The sequence below is a fragment of the Diceros bicornis genome, chromosome 25, assembly GCF_020826845.1.
Source record: "Diceros bicornis minor isolate mBicDic1 chromosome 25, mDicBic1.mat.cur, whole genome shotgun sequence".
Classification (NCBI taxonomy): domain Eukaryota; kingdom Metazoa; phylum Chordata; class Mammalia; order Perissodactyla; family Rhinocerotidae; genus Diceros; species Diceros bicornis.
The window spans coordinates 35,423,714-35,442,319 of NC_080764.1; the positions used below are offsets into that span (position 1 = coordinate 35,423,714).

General features: G+C 33.9%; 1 protein-coding gene across 1 annotated transcript in view; it reads right to left on the reverse strand.

Annotated features, from left to right (window-relative positions):
• Window positions 1-376: 376 nt before the first annotated feature.
• LRRIQ1 (leucine rich repeats and IQ motif containing 1) overlaps window positions 377-18,606 on the reverse strand; it is a 208,293-nt gene continuing 190,063 nt past the window's right edge. The window contains exon 27 of the mRNA XM_058568707.1: window positions 377-758. Coding sequence (XP_058424690.1) covers window positions 616-758 — 143 coding nt within the window. The 3' untranslated portion in view covers window positions 377-615. The remainder of the gene's footprint in view (window positions 759-18,606) is intronic.

Below are 18,606 nucleotides of genomic sequence, written 5' to 3' on the forward strand. Positions count from 1 at the left end.
CAGATAAAATATGCAATTCATTAAATTGATAAATATTTATATTTCATTTAAATTTAAACTGAATGTATATTTTCTTATAACTCTCTAATCTATTTAAGATGACAAAGTAAAACAAAAAGGCCATTTTCATTACCTATTTTGAATTACTTTATATATCAATTTATCTTTGAAATATCTAATAATAATAATCTGGTTGAATAAAATTTATTAATATATTAATTATTTATTAAAACTACATTAAACAGTGTCAATAAAATATATTTATATTCTATTATAATTTGTGCATGGTATTACAATTTATTATTGGTAACAAAAATCATTTTTAATACATGTGTCATAAAAATTTTAAACCAAAGAAGAAACTAGACATGCATTTCAAGAATTAATTTTCTGGAGGTCATTTCACATGAACACAGGAAAAACTGCAAAACTGTATTTTACAGATGGGAAATAAGATAACTCCATCAAAAAACAAAATGATGAAATACGTAGAATAATACAAATTAAATACAGTCCTCTAAAATCTTGTATCCAATTGGTAACATGACCAGATATCCACAGATCTCTTGAAAAGAAACCGTTTGCCATATGTTTTGAATGCTGAAGCTTGAAGGATTAGTTTGAAGTTTTCGCCTTCTTTTTGCCACTTCCCCATCCACCACTGAGCTGTACAGGATTGTCACGGAATGATATCCGTTCTTTCTTAGAAGGTCTTGTGTTTGTTATCATTGGTGCAAGTATTCCCTTAATTGAACAACCTAGACAGTGATATTAACGTACACTTTCACTTAACTTGATGCAAGTAAAATTATATTTTAAAGTAAGAAATATATTTGTCAACAACATGCATTTTAGAACTGTATGATCTTTGAGTTTAAAAAAGGTATATTGAGTTTCCTTTTCATTTGCAAAATAATATAATCAAAGTTTGGTATAAATTATATTTAGGTTAAATAAAAAGAACTGACTAAAAAATTAAATAAATATAATAGTTTCCTTCTATCTACAATTCAAATGTTCTTGGTATTTCAAGACTATGAGATGATATATCTTCTTAGTTTTTAGATATTTAAATTTGATTATATTTTTATAGTTTAATTTTTTAATTGTTTATATTTTCATAAATAATTCATATGTTAAAGTTACTTTTAGAAATAGACCTAAGCTCTTCTTCAGATAAAAGAATTCTTGGTAGAATGGAAAGCATGTTAGATCTAGAATCTAAAGATATTCATTGGTCTAGTCTGGCTGCGTAAAACCTAGCTTTGTGACTCTGGACAGGTCACAGCCTTTCTGAGCCTTAGTTTTACAGAGGGAAATAACATGTGCATTACAGGGTAGTTATGAAGACTGCCTTTCTGATTACACTGCAATGGTGGTAAGATCTGTGAGCATGCTTTGCGAACAGATGCTAGAAAATGGAAGAAATTGTTATTCACATGCGACAAGGTAGAACTTATCCAGAGAAAAGTAACAAAACTGTTAGAGGTTAAAAACAAATAGTAGTTGTAAGAATGGAATAGTGGATTAGGAATGTTTTACTCGGCAAGACCCCAAGAGGCCATATCAAGAATACTATTAAAGAATTATGATCATCTGCTTTAAATCTCCTGAGGCTTAAGCAAGCGCACAGGGCTGTGTCTGGTGTCTGTGGGGCAAGGGTTTGAAAAGCAGCAGTGAGGCCTTCCAGAGCCCGCTCAGTCCTGGCTGGAGGCAAGGGTTCCACCATGTGACTCTCCATTGTGATGCCTTTGTGCTGAAATAAGTTTAGGGCGAAAAATATCTAATTTTTTTACAGATTAATATTTTTCCAACTAAAATTTAAAATATTTAAAGATACATGTCCAAAAAGAAGGGTTAGGAAATATTAGACTGTGGAAACTGGTCTGTAATTTCAAATTTGGTGCAACATGATGGTGAATATTGATTGTAAAAGTCCATTTTATATTGAAAAGCTCTTTTAAAACAGAGAATTGCTTTTTGGTTTTTGATCTTAAAACTGTGATTAAGGGAACAAATTCAAAGGAGTTAACGAATTTTCATAAAGGAAGCATATTTTATTTTTAGTCAACAAAGAGAACATTACTGAAAAGCAGGAAAAAAAATTAAAAACTATTGTTTTAGGAAAGGGTGTGCTGGCAGAGAGGCCAATGCCTATGGCTATAGGCACAAGTCTATAATGGAGTTAGAGACGGAGCATAGCTCACGAGTTTAGAGACCTTCACAGCTGGCACGCGTGAAGGCAAGCTAAGCGGAGAGACAACTAAGAGAGGTGCCAAGTGAAGCTGGCTCCCATGTGCCAGCTAGATTTATCCTGCATGAAACTACTCCCTGTAAGTCAGTCAGTAGTTCTTTTCGAAACTGTAAGAACTATTTCAAGCAAGGGGAATATTACTGGTTCATAAAAGCAAGACTTTGCTAATGATAAAATAGTGGCCTAAAAAACATAAGAAAGCATCATAAAAGCTTATCCTTTTCTACTTACTAGTTACATAATGGAAATATATTTTTTTCCAAATAAGAGAATGGAATGTCTACTTTGGTCTATTTTAAAACACAATAACAATAAGAGCAAACTGTCACCTTGTCCCAGCAGCAAAAATTCTTGGATGAATAAACTATTTCCTGGATAGCAAGTACATATTTATGAGGACACGTTATTTAGGGAGAATGCCGGGGCTGGAGGGGCAGGGGAGCAGGGAGGTCTGAGAAATTAAGAGCTATTGGGACACATTTAAAATTCAGTTATATTTATTCAAGATAAAAAATTAGAGATCACTAAAAGAGTAGGCAGATTTCTACAAATGGCTAACACAAATGTTTTGTTCCAATAAAGCCAAATCAAGTTCCTTATAAGCATTATTCAAGGTAATATGTAGAAATAAGTATGTATTTTAAAATATAATTCAATAACATAGTTAATTATTGGTTAATATTTTTGATGAAACTATCTTAATAGTATAAAGATGTATTATTTAATATCATTATTTTTAATATAAGCTTTTTATCAAAGATGGCAAATAATCAAGAAAGGTAGCACTTTCTGTGCAAAGTATTGAAATATTTACAATTTCATATACTTCTAAAATAATTATTTCAACATGAAATAAATTGAATTGTATTAAAACATAACTTTTCTTTAGACCAAATCCTCATTCTTAACAGTGTTTTTGCATTTTCTACAGGATTTTTCTATTGACTACAAATTTACCATATGGTACAATTTATTTTTCCTTATACTGTTCTGTTGTCTTTGTTATTTTGAAGTTGCTGACGAATCTTCAAGTCTTTTTGCACTTATCCACAATGTAACCCTACATTTAAAAGGCAGTTTGTAAATTTTTCATTGTTTAATGTAATTCCTTCAGCAAATAATAATTATATATTAAAGAACATATATTGTGTGATATTAAAAGACAGCTTTATAGAAATTTTGAGGTATATTTTCAGTGGAATGAAAATGCTGTAGGAAATTCATCTTTAAAATTACATAAACATGTAAATATATTGTATTTTTAAAACAATATTTTAGGTGCGACTAAAAGCTTGTATTTGTTTTTCTCTGTGTAAATAAACAATTTGAGCAGTAATCGATATAGCTTATTCTCTCATTGCATTTAGTGAGAGTCTTTTGTCACCATATAAATTCTTGAACCACTAGAAAAGTAGAAAATAAATTGAGGAGTGAAACAACATATCTATGAAGGAACCACATATTGGCATTCATTGCAAAGCTATTATTTTGTCCTATGATTACTCTAGAAATGAAAAACAGAAAATAAAGAAGCAATTTAATACAGTCAATGTATAATCATTCTAAAATTACTTACCCACATGAAAATACAATAGTGAGAGAATCTTGCCTCAAAAAATTATTAAAGCCAGACCTACTGATGGGTTCCTGGAATAAAAAATTATGACTAAAGGAACTTTGATAGTTTTTTTCTCTTTTCTGCAACATTATGGTTATAGATTTTATGTTTCTTCAACAACAATCTGCTGCATATTTACAGGTGATCATACAAATCAACCAATCGCTCTGTTACAAATATTCTGAAAGTATGTCTTGATAAGTATGCCCTATCTTCTAGTAAGTCACTTCTTTGCTACATAATCTGTGTTCTGCTAAAGATTTGTTCTGGTCCTTTAAAAATTTTTTATTGGTTAAATCCTTGGTTCTTTAGCAAATGTCAAGGTCTATATATGCTGTGTTTTGATAAGTAATCTAATATGTAAAATGCTTTGAATAACTCTCCTGGTATGTATAAAAAAACTTCGTTAAATAGGTCAAAATAGAAATTTCATGATGTATAGTAATACGTCATTGGATTTTCATCGATACACCCAACACCATGTGTCTGGATATAGAAATCATTTCAAAGTCCTTCCCATATTGTACTGCTTAGCAGCAGATACAGCATAAGTAAAGCATGGGGAAAAAAAATTCAACATTTTAATGAAAGTGACCAGAACAAATTTTTAGCAGCAAAGCGTTTCCATCAATTTAAGTGCTGTGAATGAGTGACACTGGGCAAGTTTGAGGTTGAGGCAGATATTGCAGTGTTCAAATAGCAGTTGCTTTTTAAAGCCATTGCTATGTCCAATCTTGAATTATAATGATCATTTACAGTGAACTTCAGGTAGAGAGTTTAAAGTCTAACACGGAGAATGAAAATAAAATAAAAACAAACAGGTTGTTTATGTCATATTCAGATTTCTTCAACGTAACATGGTGATTTTGTTTGTTTTTGAAATTGTTTCCAAGCTTTTTCAGTGAATAAAAATTTTTTCTATAACTTATAAAAATATTAATAAAATTTCTGTTTTTGAAATCTCAATTGGACAATGACATTTACAGTTATTCTTTTTACCCAATATTTAAGACACATATAAATAAGAAAACCAGTTAGTTGATAGTCACAAAAATATCTGCAGTATTTGCTATTGTTGCTAAAAATCACAATGTTTTTTTAAAATCAATATGTGTGACACATAATTTGCTTTGTACATTTAATTTGAAAAAAACAATTCTTAATGACCATAAAAGCTAATACATATCATATAGGGTGGGAAATCTTATTTTGATAGACATTGTATAGATTTTTAATTTTGTATTTTACCTATTTCTTGATCTTTTATAATAACTACCATTCATATTTGATCTAGAATCTTTGAGGCTTCCTTATGATATGCATTCTTTTCCCAAGTTTTATTATTTTTAACACAATACTGTGTTGATTTCTTCTTAAAGATACCTTGTGGCCGTGTCTGCACCACTAGAATGTGGTGCTAAAAATACTATCTGGCTTCTATAAATTCTGTGGTTTTCATACTAACATTGTTCAACATTGTTTTCATTATTTTTCTGGAGGAAATTTTTTTGAGTGATTTGTTTTTGGTTGTAATATCTAAATAGATCTTGTTACTTTTTTTCAGAATTAGATTTGCCTTCTGTCACGTTTAAATTAACTAAAAGTCTTCTTTCCATGATGACGATTCTATATAACTCTGGTTATTGCGGTTTTCTGGTTTAGCACCAAACTAGTAGATACTTAGTGAGTTTCTAAATTTTTCAATTGGGTAATAAAAAGTGTAACTCAATAAGCAGTTACGAGTGAAATTTAACATCTATAAACTACCTAGGTATCCATTTTCTACTTCCTACAGTTGGTTCTGTGTTCATATGTGCCCTTCTCTTGTTAATTCGGGAAAGGTCTGTTTCCAACTTCTCTGATCATTTTTTTTAATGTTCTCTTCAGGACTCTATTCAATTCCATTATATTTACAACTAAGTGTCCATAACTATTTGTAATTAAAGAATAATGGCATAAATAATGCTAATAATTGAGAATATTTTTACCCTTAATTGATATGCAGATTCCTTTGAAACAACCCAGTTCTTATATAACACTATATTTTAACTTCTAATAATCTCGTCTTACCCCTCGTTTTCCCATGTTAATTAATTTTGCCAAAGTAAACTTTTAGCAAAAATATGCATTTTAAATAAATTACAAAATGTTTATCACTGAGCAGTTATCCTTTGGAATTTAAACACTGAAAACCCAAATTAGATTTTCAGGATCACTTAGGGTCTTTGAAAGCTTTAATGTAAAATCTTCCTTTTATTTACACATTCATTCAACATGTATTTATTTAGTGCCTATTATGTAGCAGGCACTGTTCTATTCTGCCTTTCAATGGAGCTTCCCTGTCAATTTTCTTCTGTGTACCCAATAATGCTAGTAACTGTCATACTATAGTTGTTTTCCATTTGACTATATTTTCGTAATTCCATCTTTACAGTCCTCATGTGGATCTTGTGTAATACAAATACTTATTTCCACTTTCCCAGATAGTGAAGACTTGTGGATAGATTTCCCAAAAATTTTTCATGGAAACTTTCATTATCCCTTTTCATGCTTATTAGTTCTTAGCAGGGAGACATTTGGCAACAATACACATGACTAGCCTGGGGATTTATTCTATTACTGCACTTCAGTTGCATTCATTTAACAAATGCATTTCACATTTGACCATACCCATTTATTTTCGCACCACATTAGCTAGTGTAAGAAATCGGTTTGAAAACAATAACAATAACCATCAAAAGAAAAACAGAGTAAAACAGTTTAAGAAAGAAAACGATCATGAAGGAAAGGGGTAAGAACTAAAATATAACGGTTAGAAACATGATGCTTTAATCTATTATCAATAGAGCATACATGGATCTTGTCTTCAAAAATGTTAAAATGTGTGTAGGGTTTTTTTTTGGGGGCGGGGGTTTGTGTTTTTTATAAAGAATAAATGTAGCTGACATATGTACAACTAGTTCTCTTACACAAGTACAGACGAAATTTGTCTTTCTCTGGGTAATGTCAACTGCTGGTGAAACTAACTACTGTTTTAGATCTGTAAACAATATTCTGTGTTACTAATAACTGTTATATTTAACTGTGTCTGGAATCATTGTTGACTGTTTCATTAAACTGTCTCAGATCTTGGCAATAGGTAGTATCAAGCTGTTAAAGATATTAAATCAATAGCTATTTATTGTGTGACTACTCTGTGCTGGACTTTTAATATTTATCTGTTAAATGATCCCACCAACCATGTAAACGTGCTGTTGGTATAACAGTAATTAAATTTGACTATCCACTTCTGGTTACGGGCATATCTCAAGGATTTAAATGTTAATCCTAATGTGTTTGTTTAATTAATTGTCAAAGTTCAGGGACAAAATATCAACACCTAACAAATTTGTATTTTAAAGCTCCTACGCCAAAATTTCAGACCAAGAAAAATTAGAGTTAATGGTTCAAGCCATAATAAAAAAAGGCCTTAAAATTTAACATTGTTAGAGACCAACTCTTGCCAAACAACAACAACAACAATAATTATTATTATTATTCTATGAGATGTAACTCTATCTTCCTTATTGACATGTTACTTTAAATTGAACACTTCAAGAGGACAAGCAAAGCCAGATTTCATTATATATAGAACAAAAAAGTTTAACTTGGCCACAATCATTTATAAGATCTTATTTTTACCTTGTTTTTATATGGGGAAAAAATATAATGTCTAGAATGAGATTGAAGTTTGAATCTTTTTAATGGGAAATCTGTTAGTCAATTTTTACTTTTACTACAATGAAATTTTGCAACAATTGGCATAGTGAATATCAAGGAATTAATTTATTAGAGGGGCCAGTACAGTGGCGTAGTGGTTAAATTCACATGCTCTGCTTCAGTAGCCCAGGGTTCACAGGTTTGGTTCCCAGGCACAGACCTATGCACGGCTCATCAAGCCATGCTATGGTGACATCCCATATACAAAATAGAGGAAGATGGGCACAGATGTTAGCTTAGGGCCAATCTTCCTCAGCAAAAAGAGGAAGCTTGGCAATGGATGTTAGCTCAGGGCATATCTTCCTCACCAAAAAATTTAGAAAAAAATAATTTATTAGACAATTTTGTAGTCAGAGACCATCATTTATAAGTATGCCAATTAACTAAAAGTATTTCTACGGTGCATATATGTAACAATTTCTTTATTGTGCATTTAGCATCAACAAAATTTTTGCTTGAACATAATTACATTGCTTTTTACCATTAAATCTACTACAAGTGTATTATGTGCTATTGCTCATATTTTTTCACCATCCTTCAACTTCTCATCACTCTTCAAGTCTCTGCCAATGTCAATTCACTCATATCTTTCCTGAAAATGTCACATTGAAGGAGTGGCGGCAATTTAAGAGTCCACAACGTCCCAGTCCTGGCATGGTACTTTATGTTCACTGTCTCTTTTCATCCTCATAACAACCCTCCAAGATACATATCACCCTCTTTTAAAAATGAGAAAACTGAGGCAATGCAATTAAATTATTTGCCTAAAGGTAAGTGACAGTAACACAGTTGGAACTTGGCTCTATATGACTAAAATTTATCGTAAAGAAGTCCATATCTTGTTTAATATTCAGATATAAAGAATGTCTGTAATATAAGAGCACCATAAAGAAAATTATTAGGGAAGCGAATGTGAGATGCATATCTGTTTCTGCATGCCTTGGAATGCAAAGAACTGTTCATTACCTGGAAATAAGACCTGTGAAACTAAAAATGAATAAAATGTATCAATGAAAAACAATATTATCGTCAATTTCTGTAAGTAGAGAAACACAAGAGAAAGATATTTCTGTATCTGTATCCATATCTATATCTACATATGATCTCATAACTTCTAACATGATTTTTTATATGTAATAATTTTTCCAGCAAAAGTTTTCTTCAGACTTTCTTATCCTTTACTTATATCACTGTCTTCTCTTTACCCCTCAAAGTCTCTGAAAACTAGGTATTACCAGAATATCTGAAGTTGTTCAAAGAATACTCTCATATTTGAGTGATTTTGGCTGTATGACATGAAAACATACTTTAATAAAATAACATTAATGAGTAGTGTCTCCTTTGAACTTTGCAAAAATAGACATGCAATACTAGAGACTAAATGTTTTTTCTTTAAGATAGTATCTGAAGAAAATATATCAGAATTATATAACTATTTAGATTTTCTAAAGGCCAGGTACAAGTAAAACCAATATGCTAGTTAATTAGTGGACAACTGAACCAAAACTCAATTTATTCTTTTTATGTACAGTTCAGCCTATACTGAAAAATAGGCAAGTGGCGACATGATTACATATAACGTTTACTCACCGTTTGACCACTCTTTGTGACAAAAAAATTCAGTTAAATGTAAAATCTTTCTAAACACGCAGTGAAGAAATCACTGATTTCTACGTTTAAGTTATGGAAGGTAAGGGACAGATAGGAACTAGCAGAGCTGCCAAAATGGTCAAAATGCTAGTTATAGATCTTGGAGCATTGAAAAAGGGAAATTTCAAAGGAGATGCAGGTTAGGAGTGGGTGGCAGAAGGCTTAGAGAGCAGCAAGATGACAAAATGGGGGTGTAAATCCACCAATGAAACATCAGTGATTGGTATTATATCTATAAATTAAAATAAAGTCATTTATAACTGTTATTTCTGATGTTTTACAGTTTGAAAATCATGCTTGTAACTGAATATAAATGGTAATGTGGTAAGAATTAGGAGGTAAATCTCTCTCTTTGTGTGTTTGTGTGTGTGTGTGTATCTGTCTAGCTACCTAGCTAGCTACCTAGCTAGCTATATTTATCTATCTACATACTAGCTAGCTAGCTAGCTACCTATCTATCTGTATATTTTTGGCTTGGTATTTTATGTAAAATTGTAAATTTATGATCCAAGTAAGAAACTTGGTAATAGAAAAATGCCACGTAATTGTGGTTTTCTCTTCCTTTACCAATAAGAGACTCTATGTTGGGAATGTTATTGTTCTGACTGGCAGGGGACAATAAAGTATGAATATTACCACATTCTTTCTGTTGAAAAAGACTCCCTAGATGGTTCTGAACCATCTAGGAGCTAATCCATTACTAGAACTATAATTCCCTAAAAGATACCAGGGGCCTCTAGTGTTGAGAGGACTGTATGGCCCCCATGTGAGTAGTCTATTTCGGAATATACTTAGAAATAGTAACTGTAGTTACTCAGACTGTGACTTACTAATGATAAGTTCCTAAGGAGTATAGGTCAGAGTGGATCATGTGCTTAAATGTAGAGGGAGTCTCTTTGGAAAATATACAATCTTTATCATCCAATCAAGTTTCTTTACTATAGGAGTAGAGAGAGACAGCTGGTGACCACAGATGTGAGTCCTCCCACCTTAAAAATTAACACTGCAATTCATTAACACATCTTTGCATTGGATGGAGTTTATTAATACTTTCAGAGAGAAAAACCAGAGCTATTTCACACAAGAGATATTGCTTCTATTTTTGAAATACCAAAATAATGAAATTTTAATTTTTGAAAATAAATTTAAGCTCTACTTTTTAAAAATTTTGGAACATTTACTATATTAAGTGTAATTATAAGCAACAAAGGATGTCTTGCTTATTTTTTTTTTTTTAAGCTGAGGATGAGTTGCTCTGAGCTAACACCTGCTGCCAATCTTCCTCTTTTTGCTTGAGGAAGATTCACCCTGAGCTAACATCTGTGTCAGTCTTCCCCTATTTCGTACATGGGTTGCCGCCACAGTGTGGCCACAGACCAGTGGTGTAGGTCCACACGCAGGAACCAAACCTGGGCCACCGAAGCTGAGTGTGCTGAACTTAACCACTAGGCCACAGGGCCAGGCCCAACCTATATTTTTTAAAAGTTTAGAATTTTGATATTTAATTAAATTTGAAATGATCTCTATAGCATAGAATAGCACCTCATATATATTAGGTGCTCAATAAATGTTCACTGAACAAAACAGCCACAAATAACTTCAAAGGTATAATTCATTCAGGGTGGATTTAAAATATATTAACCTTATCTTCAAAAAGAGAACCCCTCTAGTCCCTTCCAGTTTTGGCCCATAAATATACTAGAGTTCCCTTCAAGACATACATAGCTTTCTTCAGGAGAGAACAGAGGCCTGGTTCTCTAATATTCTACATGAGAATAATCAGATTTAAAACCAAGGCCATCTCTCACACAGTTCTATAAATTAAAAAACTGAAATTTCTCTTAAAGAGTATAGCTGTCTAATATTATTCCTGTTTTTCCTGTAATAACATTTTACATTTGTACAAAACTTCACAGACTTGACTTTACTTTCAGGATAACATATTTATTGAATTATCTTGTATCCGTAGGTCCTGTACCTAGTTCTCTCTTTAATGTCTTTAATTTTAAGTTTATAAGCAACAACTTCCTTCTAAAAAAGTAAACATCTAGCTAAAGATTAAGCTAAAGATCATTTCCAAATGCCACCCTATGGAATGTTGACTGCATTCTCAATAGGTAATTGTTTTTTCTCTTCTTTAAAAAATTGTATTGGGACATTAAGATATCAACTACTAAGTAGAATATTTTTAAGACAAATTATTTCAGTAGGCATGCTGAGTTTCAGAATCACTTCTAGCCTTTTAAAGTTCAACTTGATTTTATAAAATAGCTGTAATTTCTCAGGGATGATGGAATTTTCTGATCTTTACTTGGAAAACATTTAAAGGAAAGATTTACTTTTTCCCCATCTCAGTTGACTGTGCTTAGCTAAAGTAATTAGAGACAATTTAAACAAGTTTGAAACCAGGGTCATTTGAAAGTATTCTGGCGTGGAGAAAATTTTCAGTTACAAACATGATTTTCATACTATGAAACATCAGAAATAATAGCTTCTGTTGGTTTTTAATTGGGAAATTGTCATATACAAAGTTTTATTGTTCTAGTTTCAGAATTATGGAATTTTAAAGCTATAAGGACTCTTGGATCTCCTTTAGGTTTGCTTTTCTGTTTTTCCCTCTTTTCTCACGAGTGCAAAATACGTATTTATATAGTCATCTAATTTTCACCATGATATTTTCTAAATGGACAAACCAAACCTGAAATATCTCATCCAAGCTCACAAAAACATATGTATGAGAAATGGGATTCAAATTCAAATCTGGCCTGCTCTGAGTTTCTTTCCACTTGCCAGGCTGCCTTTTACCTACTAAATTTACAAAGGAGTGGTAAGAGACTTAACCAAGGTCACAGACAAACTGGTGAGGAGCCAAGCCAGAACTAGAACTTGATTTCCCAATCTCTTAACCCATGCTCTTCCCAACAGCACACTGCCTCTCACCGTGTCTAAAAATGCAATTGGCATATTAACCATCTCTCACCTCTGTCCTTCATCGTTCCAGTTTAGAGAGGGCCATACTATACTTTATTAAAGTCATTCCCTACTTAATTGTTTACCCTAGTTAATGACATAGTTTTATAGGCTGGAAGTAGCATATGAAACTTAGAAGAAAGAGAAAAGGAATTATGGAACAATGTTTTCTTAACAATTTGATATCTTATTATGTGTTTCTTCACTTTTTCTCAATGGTGAAAATTTTTTTGCAATTTTTCTCACTCAAACACATTTCCTAGCCTAAGATGCCATGAATAAAATAATACAAGGCTTTAATTTGGTCCAAGCTGTGAATCTCTTCTAAAAAAAGGATAGTGAGTCCAATTAGTTTTAGAAAGAGGTTTTTATACACATACCTAAAATTCATATACATATATAATTATATTCAGAGAGTAGTAATTTAGTACATGCATATATGCCTGTTATCAATTTTTTGCCTCTTAGCAATGAATACACCCTTCATTACATGTTTAGTAATAAAATAATTCCTTTAAACAGTTCTCCTTTAAAGTGAGAAAAATGTTAAGCTGTCTCAGTAGAGGGTGCTGAAGGGACACTGCCCAAGGAAGAGGCTTTGCAATTTCCGGCATAGGTGGGGTGGAGTTGGCCTTGCGGGTTTGAGGACCTCTGCTGCAGCCTGCGTGAGCCACAGGCCCAGAACGTGATCTCTCTGCAACTCTGCAGCTTCTACCTAGCGATGCCTATGTGCTGTCCTTTCCATGGGGCAACCAAAGCCTGCTGCACCTTCTGCCCTTGTCATGGCCCACTCACTGCACGCCTGTGCTCCTGATTGCCCGTCATCACCTGCTCCCTCTGCTGCACTCCAGAGTGTTGCCTATTGTTGGCCCAGTAACTCCAGACCAACTGGGTCTGGCCAATCCAGGGAGCTTCTGTGCTATCCTGTGGCGGAACCACACCTTCTCCCACGAAGTCTGAACCTTCCAAGTTTGTCCTCTGGGTGCTCCCCCTCAGCCCTAGGGTAGCATATAGAGTTTCCTCATACTTTATAGCTGCTCCTTTGGCATAGGTAATAATGCTTAACCCTTCCCTGTTTAACCTGCTGTATGAGAGCTCTCTCTCAGTTGGACCCAGATTGTCAGAGCATATGTTTATGTGGATCATAAACATCCTGAGGCCGGGAGTATGCTGGTGGTGCTCAGTACTCTCCCCTGTGTAGAGCGCTGGGCTTTCCAGCAGCACTCTGTAAGTGCTTCTGAATGAACAAATGACGGGATTGGCTTCACGTAGGCTGGATCCATGGGAACCTGCATCTAGTGACTGTGTTGTTTCAAAGACTCACCTGGAAGGAAACCCTTACCATTTGCATGGATTGTGCTCTTTAATGATAACAGCACCAGGATTTTTGGACAGGTCAGGTGCTCTGAGAAGCTTTGGCAGACACTGTTGAATGTCAGTCTTCCTTTCTTCTTTGTCAGTACAGCCTGCCTCTCACTACGGAGCATGAAAATTGTAGACACTCTCTTTTCTAGCCCTTATGTAGCTAAAGGATGGCCATATTCATCCAATAATTCACTCATCAAATATACATCACAGGACCTACCATATGCCAGCGAGTTGTTCCAGGTACCTAGGATACTTCATTAAATTCCCTGCCCTCCTGAATATACATGCTAGCAGGGGAGAAGGAGAATAAACAATAAACATAAAAAATTAGTATGACACTGCTATGGCCAACAGAATCTGAAAGGAAATCTGTTTAGTGCTTCTGAGAGAGATTTTCCTCCCCGATAGAGGCCAAGCCCTTCAAAATCCTATCTTCATGTTGACTGAATTCCACAATAGAGTGCTATTTATAATATATTACAACCTTTCTTTGATATCTGTAACCATTAGTCTAAATCTCATACCACAGTTTGGAGAGAAGGTCATATTTATTTATTTATTTATTTATTTATTTAGTGTGTGTGTGTGCGCGCGAGGAAGATCAGCCCTGAGCTAACATCCATGCCAATCTTCCTCTTTTTGCTGAGGGAAGACTGGCCCTGAGCTCACATCCCTGCCGATCTTCCTCCACTTTATATGGGACACCGCCACAGCATGGCCTGACAAGCGGTGTGTCAGTGCGCGCCCAGGATCCGAACCCGGGCCACCAGCAGCAGAGCTCGTGCACTTAACCACTACGCCACGGGGCCGGCCCTGGAGAGAAGGTCATAGAATGTTAATGGAAATGTTTTCCCTTGTTCTGGAGAAGACAATATCCATTGAAAAATAAGGCAATATGAATATATGATACAGGAGAAAAGCAACAATGGCTGATATATTCATTTATTCTCTCTCTCTCTTTTTTTTTTTTTGGTGAGGCAGATTGGCCCTGAGCTAACATCTGTTGCCAATCCTCCTCTTTTTGCTTGAGGAAGATTGTCGCTAAGCTAACATCTGTGGCAATCCTCCTCCATTTTGCATGTGGGATGCCGCCACAGCATGGCTTGATGAGTGATGTGTAGGTCTGTGCCCAGGATCCAAACTCGAGAACCCTGGGCTGCCGAAGCAGAGCACGTGAACCCAACCACTATACCACCGGGCTGGCCCATCATTTATTCTCTTAATATAAGTGCCTTCTATGTGCTAAGCACATACAATTCATCTCTGTACTTTCTTTTTTTTTGAAAGAAATCATAATTTATATAGCATCTTTTCCTTCCATCTTTATGTTGAGATAGAAACAAAATATTCATGGTGCAGAAAAGTTGGATGGGAAACAACTGATATCTTTACTCTAAGAATCAGAAGACCCAGATTTGAGTCTCAGCTCTCTAACTTTCTGCCTCCTTAACTCTGGACAATTTACATTTATAAAATTAAAATCTAAATCCTACTTATTCCGAAGTAAATATCAGGCAATAGCTGGCAAGGAACACCTTCCTGACCTTTTCTTTTCCCATTTTTTCTTTTTCCCTCCGACTTTTATTAAGACTTTATTTTTTTAGAGCAGCTTCAGGTTCAGAGCAAAATTGAAGGGAAGGTACAGAGATTTCCCGTATAACCCCTGACCCCACCCATGCATAGCCTTCCTCATTATCAAGATCCCCCACCAGAGAGGTACCTTTGTTACAATTGATGAATCTACATTGACACAACATAATCATCCAAAGTCCACAAAAGTTCACTTTTGGTTTCATACATTCTATGGGTTTGGACAAATGTATAATGAATGACACGTATCCATCATTATGGTATCATACAGAGTATTTTCACTGCCCCCAAATCCTCTGTGCTCTACCTATTCATCTCCCCTCTCCCTCAACCCCCTAGCAACTATTGATATTTTTACTATTTCCATAGTTTTGACTTTTTAAGAATGTCACATAGTTGGAGTTATATAGTATGCAGCCTTTTCAGATTGGCTTCTTTCACTTAGTAATACTCATTTAAGTTTCCTTCATGTCTTTTCATGGCTTGGTAGCACATTTGTTTTTAGCGCTGAATAATATTCTATTATCTGGATGTACCAGAGATTATTTAGCCATTTACCTACTAAAGAACACCTTAGTTGCTTCCAAACTTTGGCAATTATGAAAAAAGCTGCTATAAACATTTATGTGCAGGTTTTTGTGTGGACATAAGTTTTCAACGCCTTTGGGTAAATACCAAGGATCATAACTGTTGGATCATACGGTAAGAGTATGTCTAGTTGTTTAAAAAACTGCCAAACTGTCTTCCAAAGTGGTTGTACCATTTTGCATTTTCACCAGTCGTGAATGAGAGTTCCTGATTTTCCACATCCTTCCCAGTATTTGGTATTGTCAGTGTTCTGGATTTTGGCCATTCTAATAGGTGTGGAGTGGTATCTCATTGTTTCAATTTGCATTTCCTTTTATAGTAAGTATGGAAGTTGGATGTTTCGGTCCTCCAACTTTGTTCTTCTCCTTTACTATCGTGCTGGCTATTCTAGATCTTGTGCTTCTCCATCTTTGTACTTTCTTAATGGCCTGTGTAGTATTTGGCACATTTTAGGCAGGTAATTGCTTGCTATCATGACACGTGGTTTATATAATGACCCACAGATATATGCAAAAATATTTAAGTCTTAAGTTTACTCAGTGAGGGATTATAAATGCATATTATATATATATACTGCAGCTATGGACAAATCGGATATCCATATATATGTGTGTGTATATACATACAGACATACATGAATATACAACATGCTAATAATTCTTGATTTGCAAATTTAAAATTATGTTAAGGGAATGTGCTTAGTAAATTTGGAGTAAACTTGAATGGTCATCTTTGCAATCTACTTTTGCTTTAGCTACCACCTTCGGTCTCTCAGTCTGCATATATTATTGGGTATTGACATCTAGTAAACTATTTCGCTTTGTATGGATAACCAAAATTAATCTTTTTTGGTAAGAGCTGTTCAATTACTTTGTCAGCATATTGGCAGCATTGTATAATGTTAGGACCGACTCAGAATACCTTTCTTCAACTGATCTTAAGGTTTCTAAAACACTAAGGTATTTTCAGAAATCTCTGTTAGTTATTCATTATCAGTAGGAAAGTCTAGTTCCTCCACTTCACTTTCAAACTTACCTGAAACTAGGCTTCATTTTTAATCCAAACTTATTTTACAGTATGGGAAGCTCTTGGTCCAGACAGACTCCTCAATGTTCCACAAATATATATTCATATTTCACCCTTTGCTTTTGTTTAGATGGCTTTCTTCCACTTCTTTCCTTCCTTAAATCCCAAATATCATTCTAGATACAAACCAAGAATATTGCCTCCAACAAGCCTTCCTCACTCACTTAAACTACATTAGCTGCTTCACTTCTGAAAAATATTTTTTTACATATTCAGAAAATTCAGTCCCATATGAACAGGGATTATGTTCCATGAGAATTTAGACATGCTCAAAGAAGAAGTTGCCTCTCAGCTGATTCTGCACTATTACAGAGGTATTGTGGATTCTCAATCCCTGGCTAACTTTGAAAATAGAGTATGTCCTGGAAAGTGCAGAGATGACTAGAAGGAGGCAACTGAAAACCTAAACTAGGTATATAGTGAGCAGTGGTCATTCAATAAATAGTTCTTGAATGAATTAATTAATGAAAAGAATTACATTAGTTATGTTCTACTCTTACCAATTAAGCTGTATATTTTAGTCCATGAAAGAATAAAAGGCAATATAGCAAGTGGGTTTGGAATAAGAAAAGATAGGTTCAAGTTGCTTCTTTCTCTTGCTAAATTTTTTGTGCCAAAGGCAAATTAAATAAACTCTCTGAGTCTCATTTATATTAGCTGTCAAAGAAAAATAATCATTATAAATAAGAAAAGATAATTAAAAGAAATTTGTAAAGCTATAAATTGCTATAGCAATAAAATTATTATTATTGTAATACATCCTTTATTTTAAGTATTAAGTGGGAAAATTGAGAAAATCGAAACCATTTAAGAAAATAAAATATTTTTCCTAAATATTGTCTAAGTGAGGAACTCTCTTGGCCTATTCATTTTATAAATGGCAATTTTTGAATAAGAATGTGACCTCTTTCATTTCTTTTAAACCATAAAATAGATTAGAAAGCTAGGTAGAAGGAGACTCCTTGACCTCTGGTAAGAAAGCAGAAAGACTTAAAAGGAAAGGGACAGAAAACAGGAAATTCTCTAAGAAAAGACAATATTGTTTGAGATGGCTGGCATGCTGAAAGTATACTGGTTCTGGTATTACTTGACACACAGAAAAGGAAGACAATTCTACTTTGGAGTTGTTTAAAATTATGCAAGAGCAACATAAAACATACAGCAATAACAAACAATATAAACAGCAAGTACTATTGGTTAAGCCCTTACTATATGCTAGGCAATATATCACATGCTTGACGTGTATTTTTACTCATTTCTTTCTCACTAAAACTCTATGAGATAGACATTATTCCCATTTTACAGAAACTCATTCTCAGAGGTTAAATAATTTACCCAAGGTCACACAACTTATATGTGATGGTGGAACTGGGATTTTAAACCTGAGTTTTTCTGATTCTAAAGAATACATGTTACAAATATTATAGCAACGTTGAAAGAGAAATAACTAGAAAAGTTCAAAGGCTGAAAGAGTTTTATAGCTGCGGCCCATAAACTACTCTCTAGATTTGGCTTGCAAAGCTAAAAGAAATACTTTAGCTTTAATAAGGTGACAAAGTTTTGAGAGAGAGACAGAGAAAAAGCTTCATGAAAAAGAGCTTTCAAAATACCATAGCTGTAAGTGGTTGGCCCAGGGCCATGGAGGCCAGGGACCCAAGGACTTTGATGGTTAAAAGATTTCTACAAATAATAGGCTAAGCCAAATTTTTCAGTCAAGAAACTA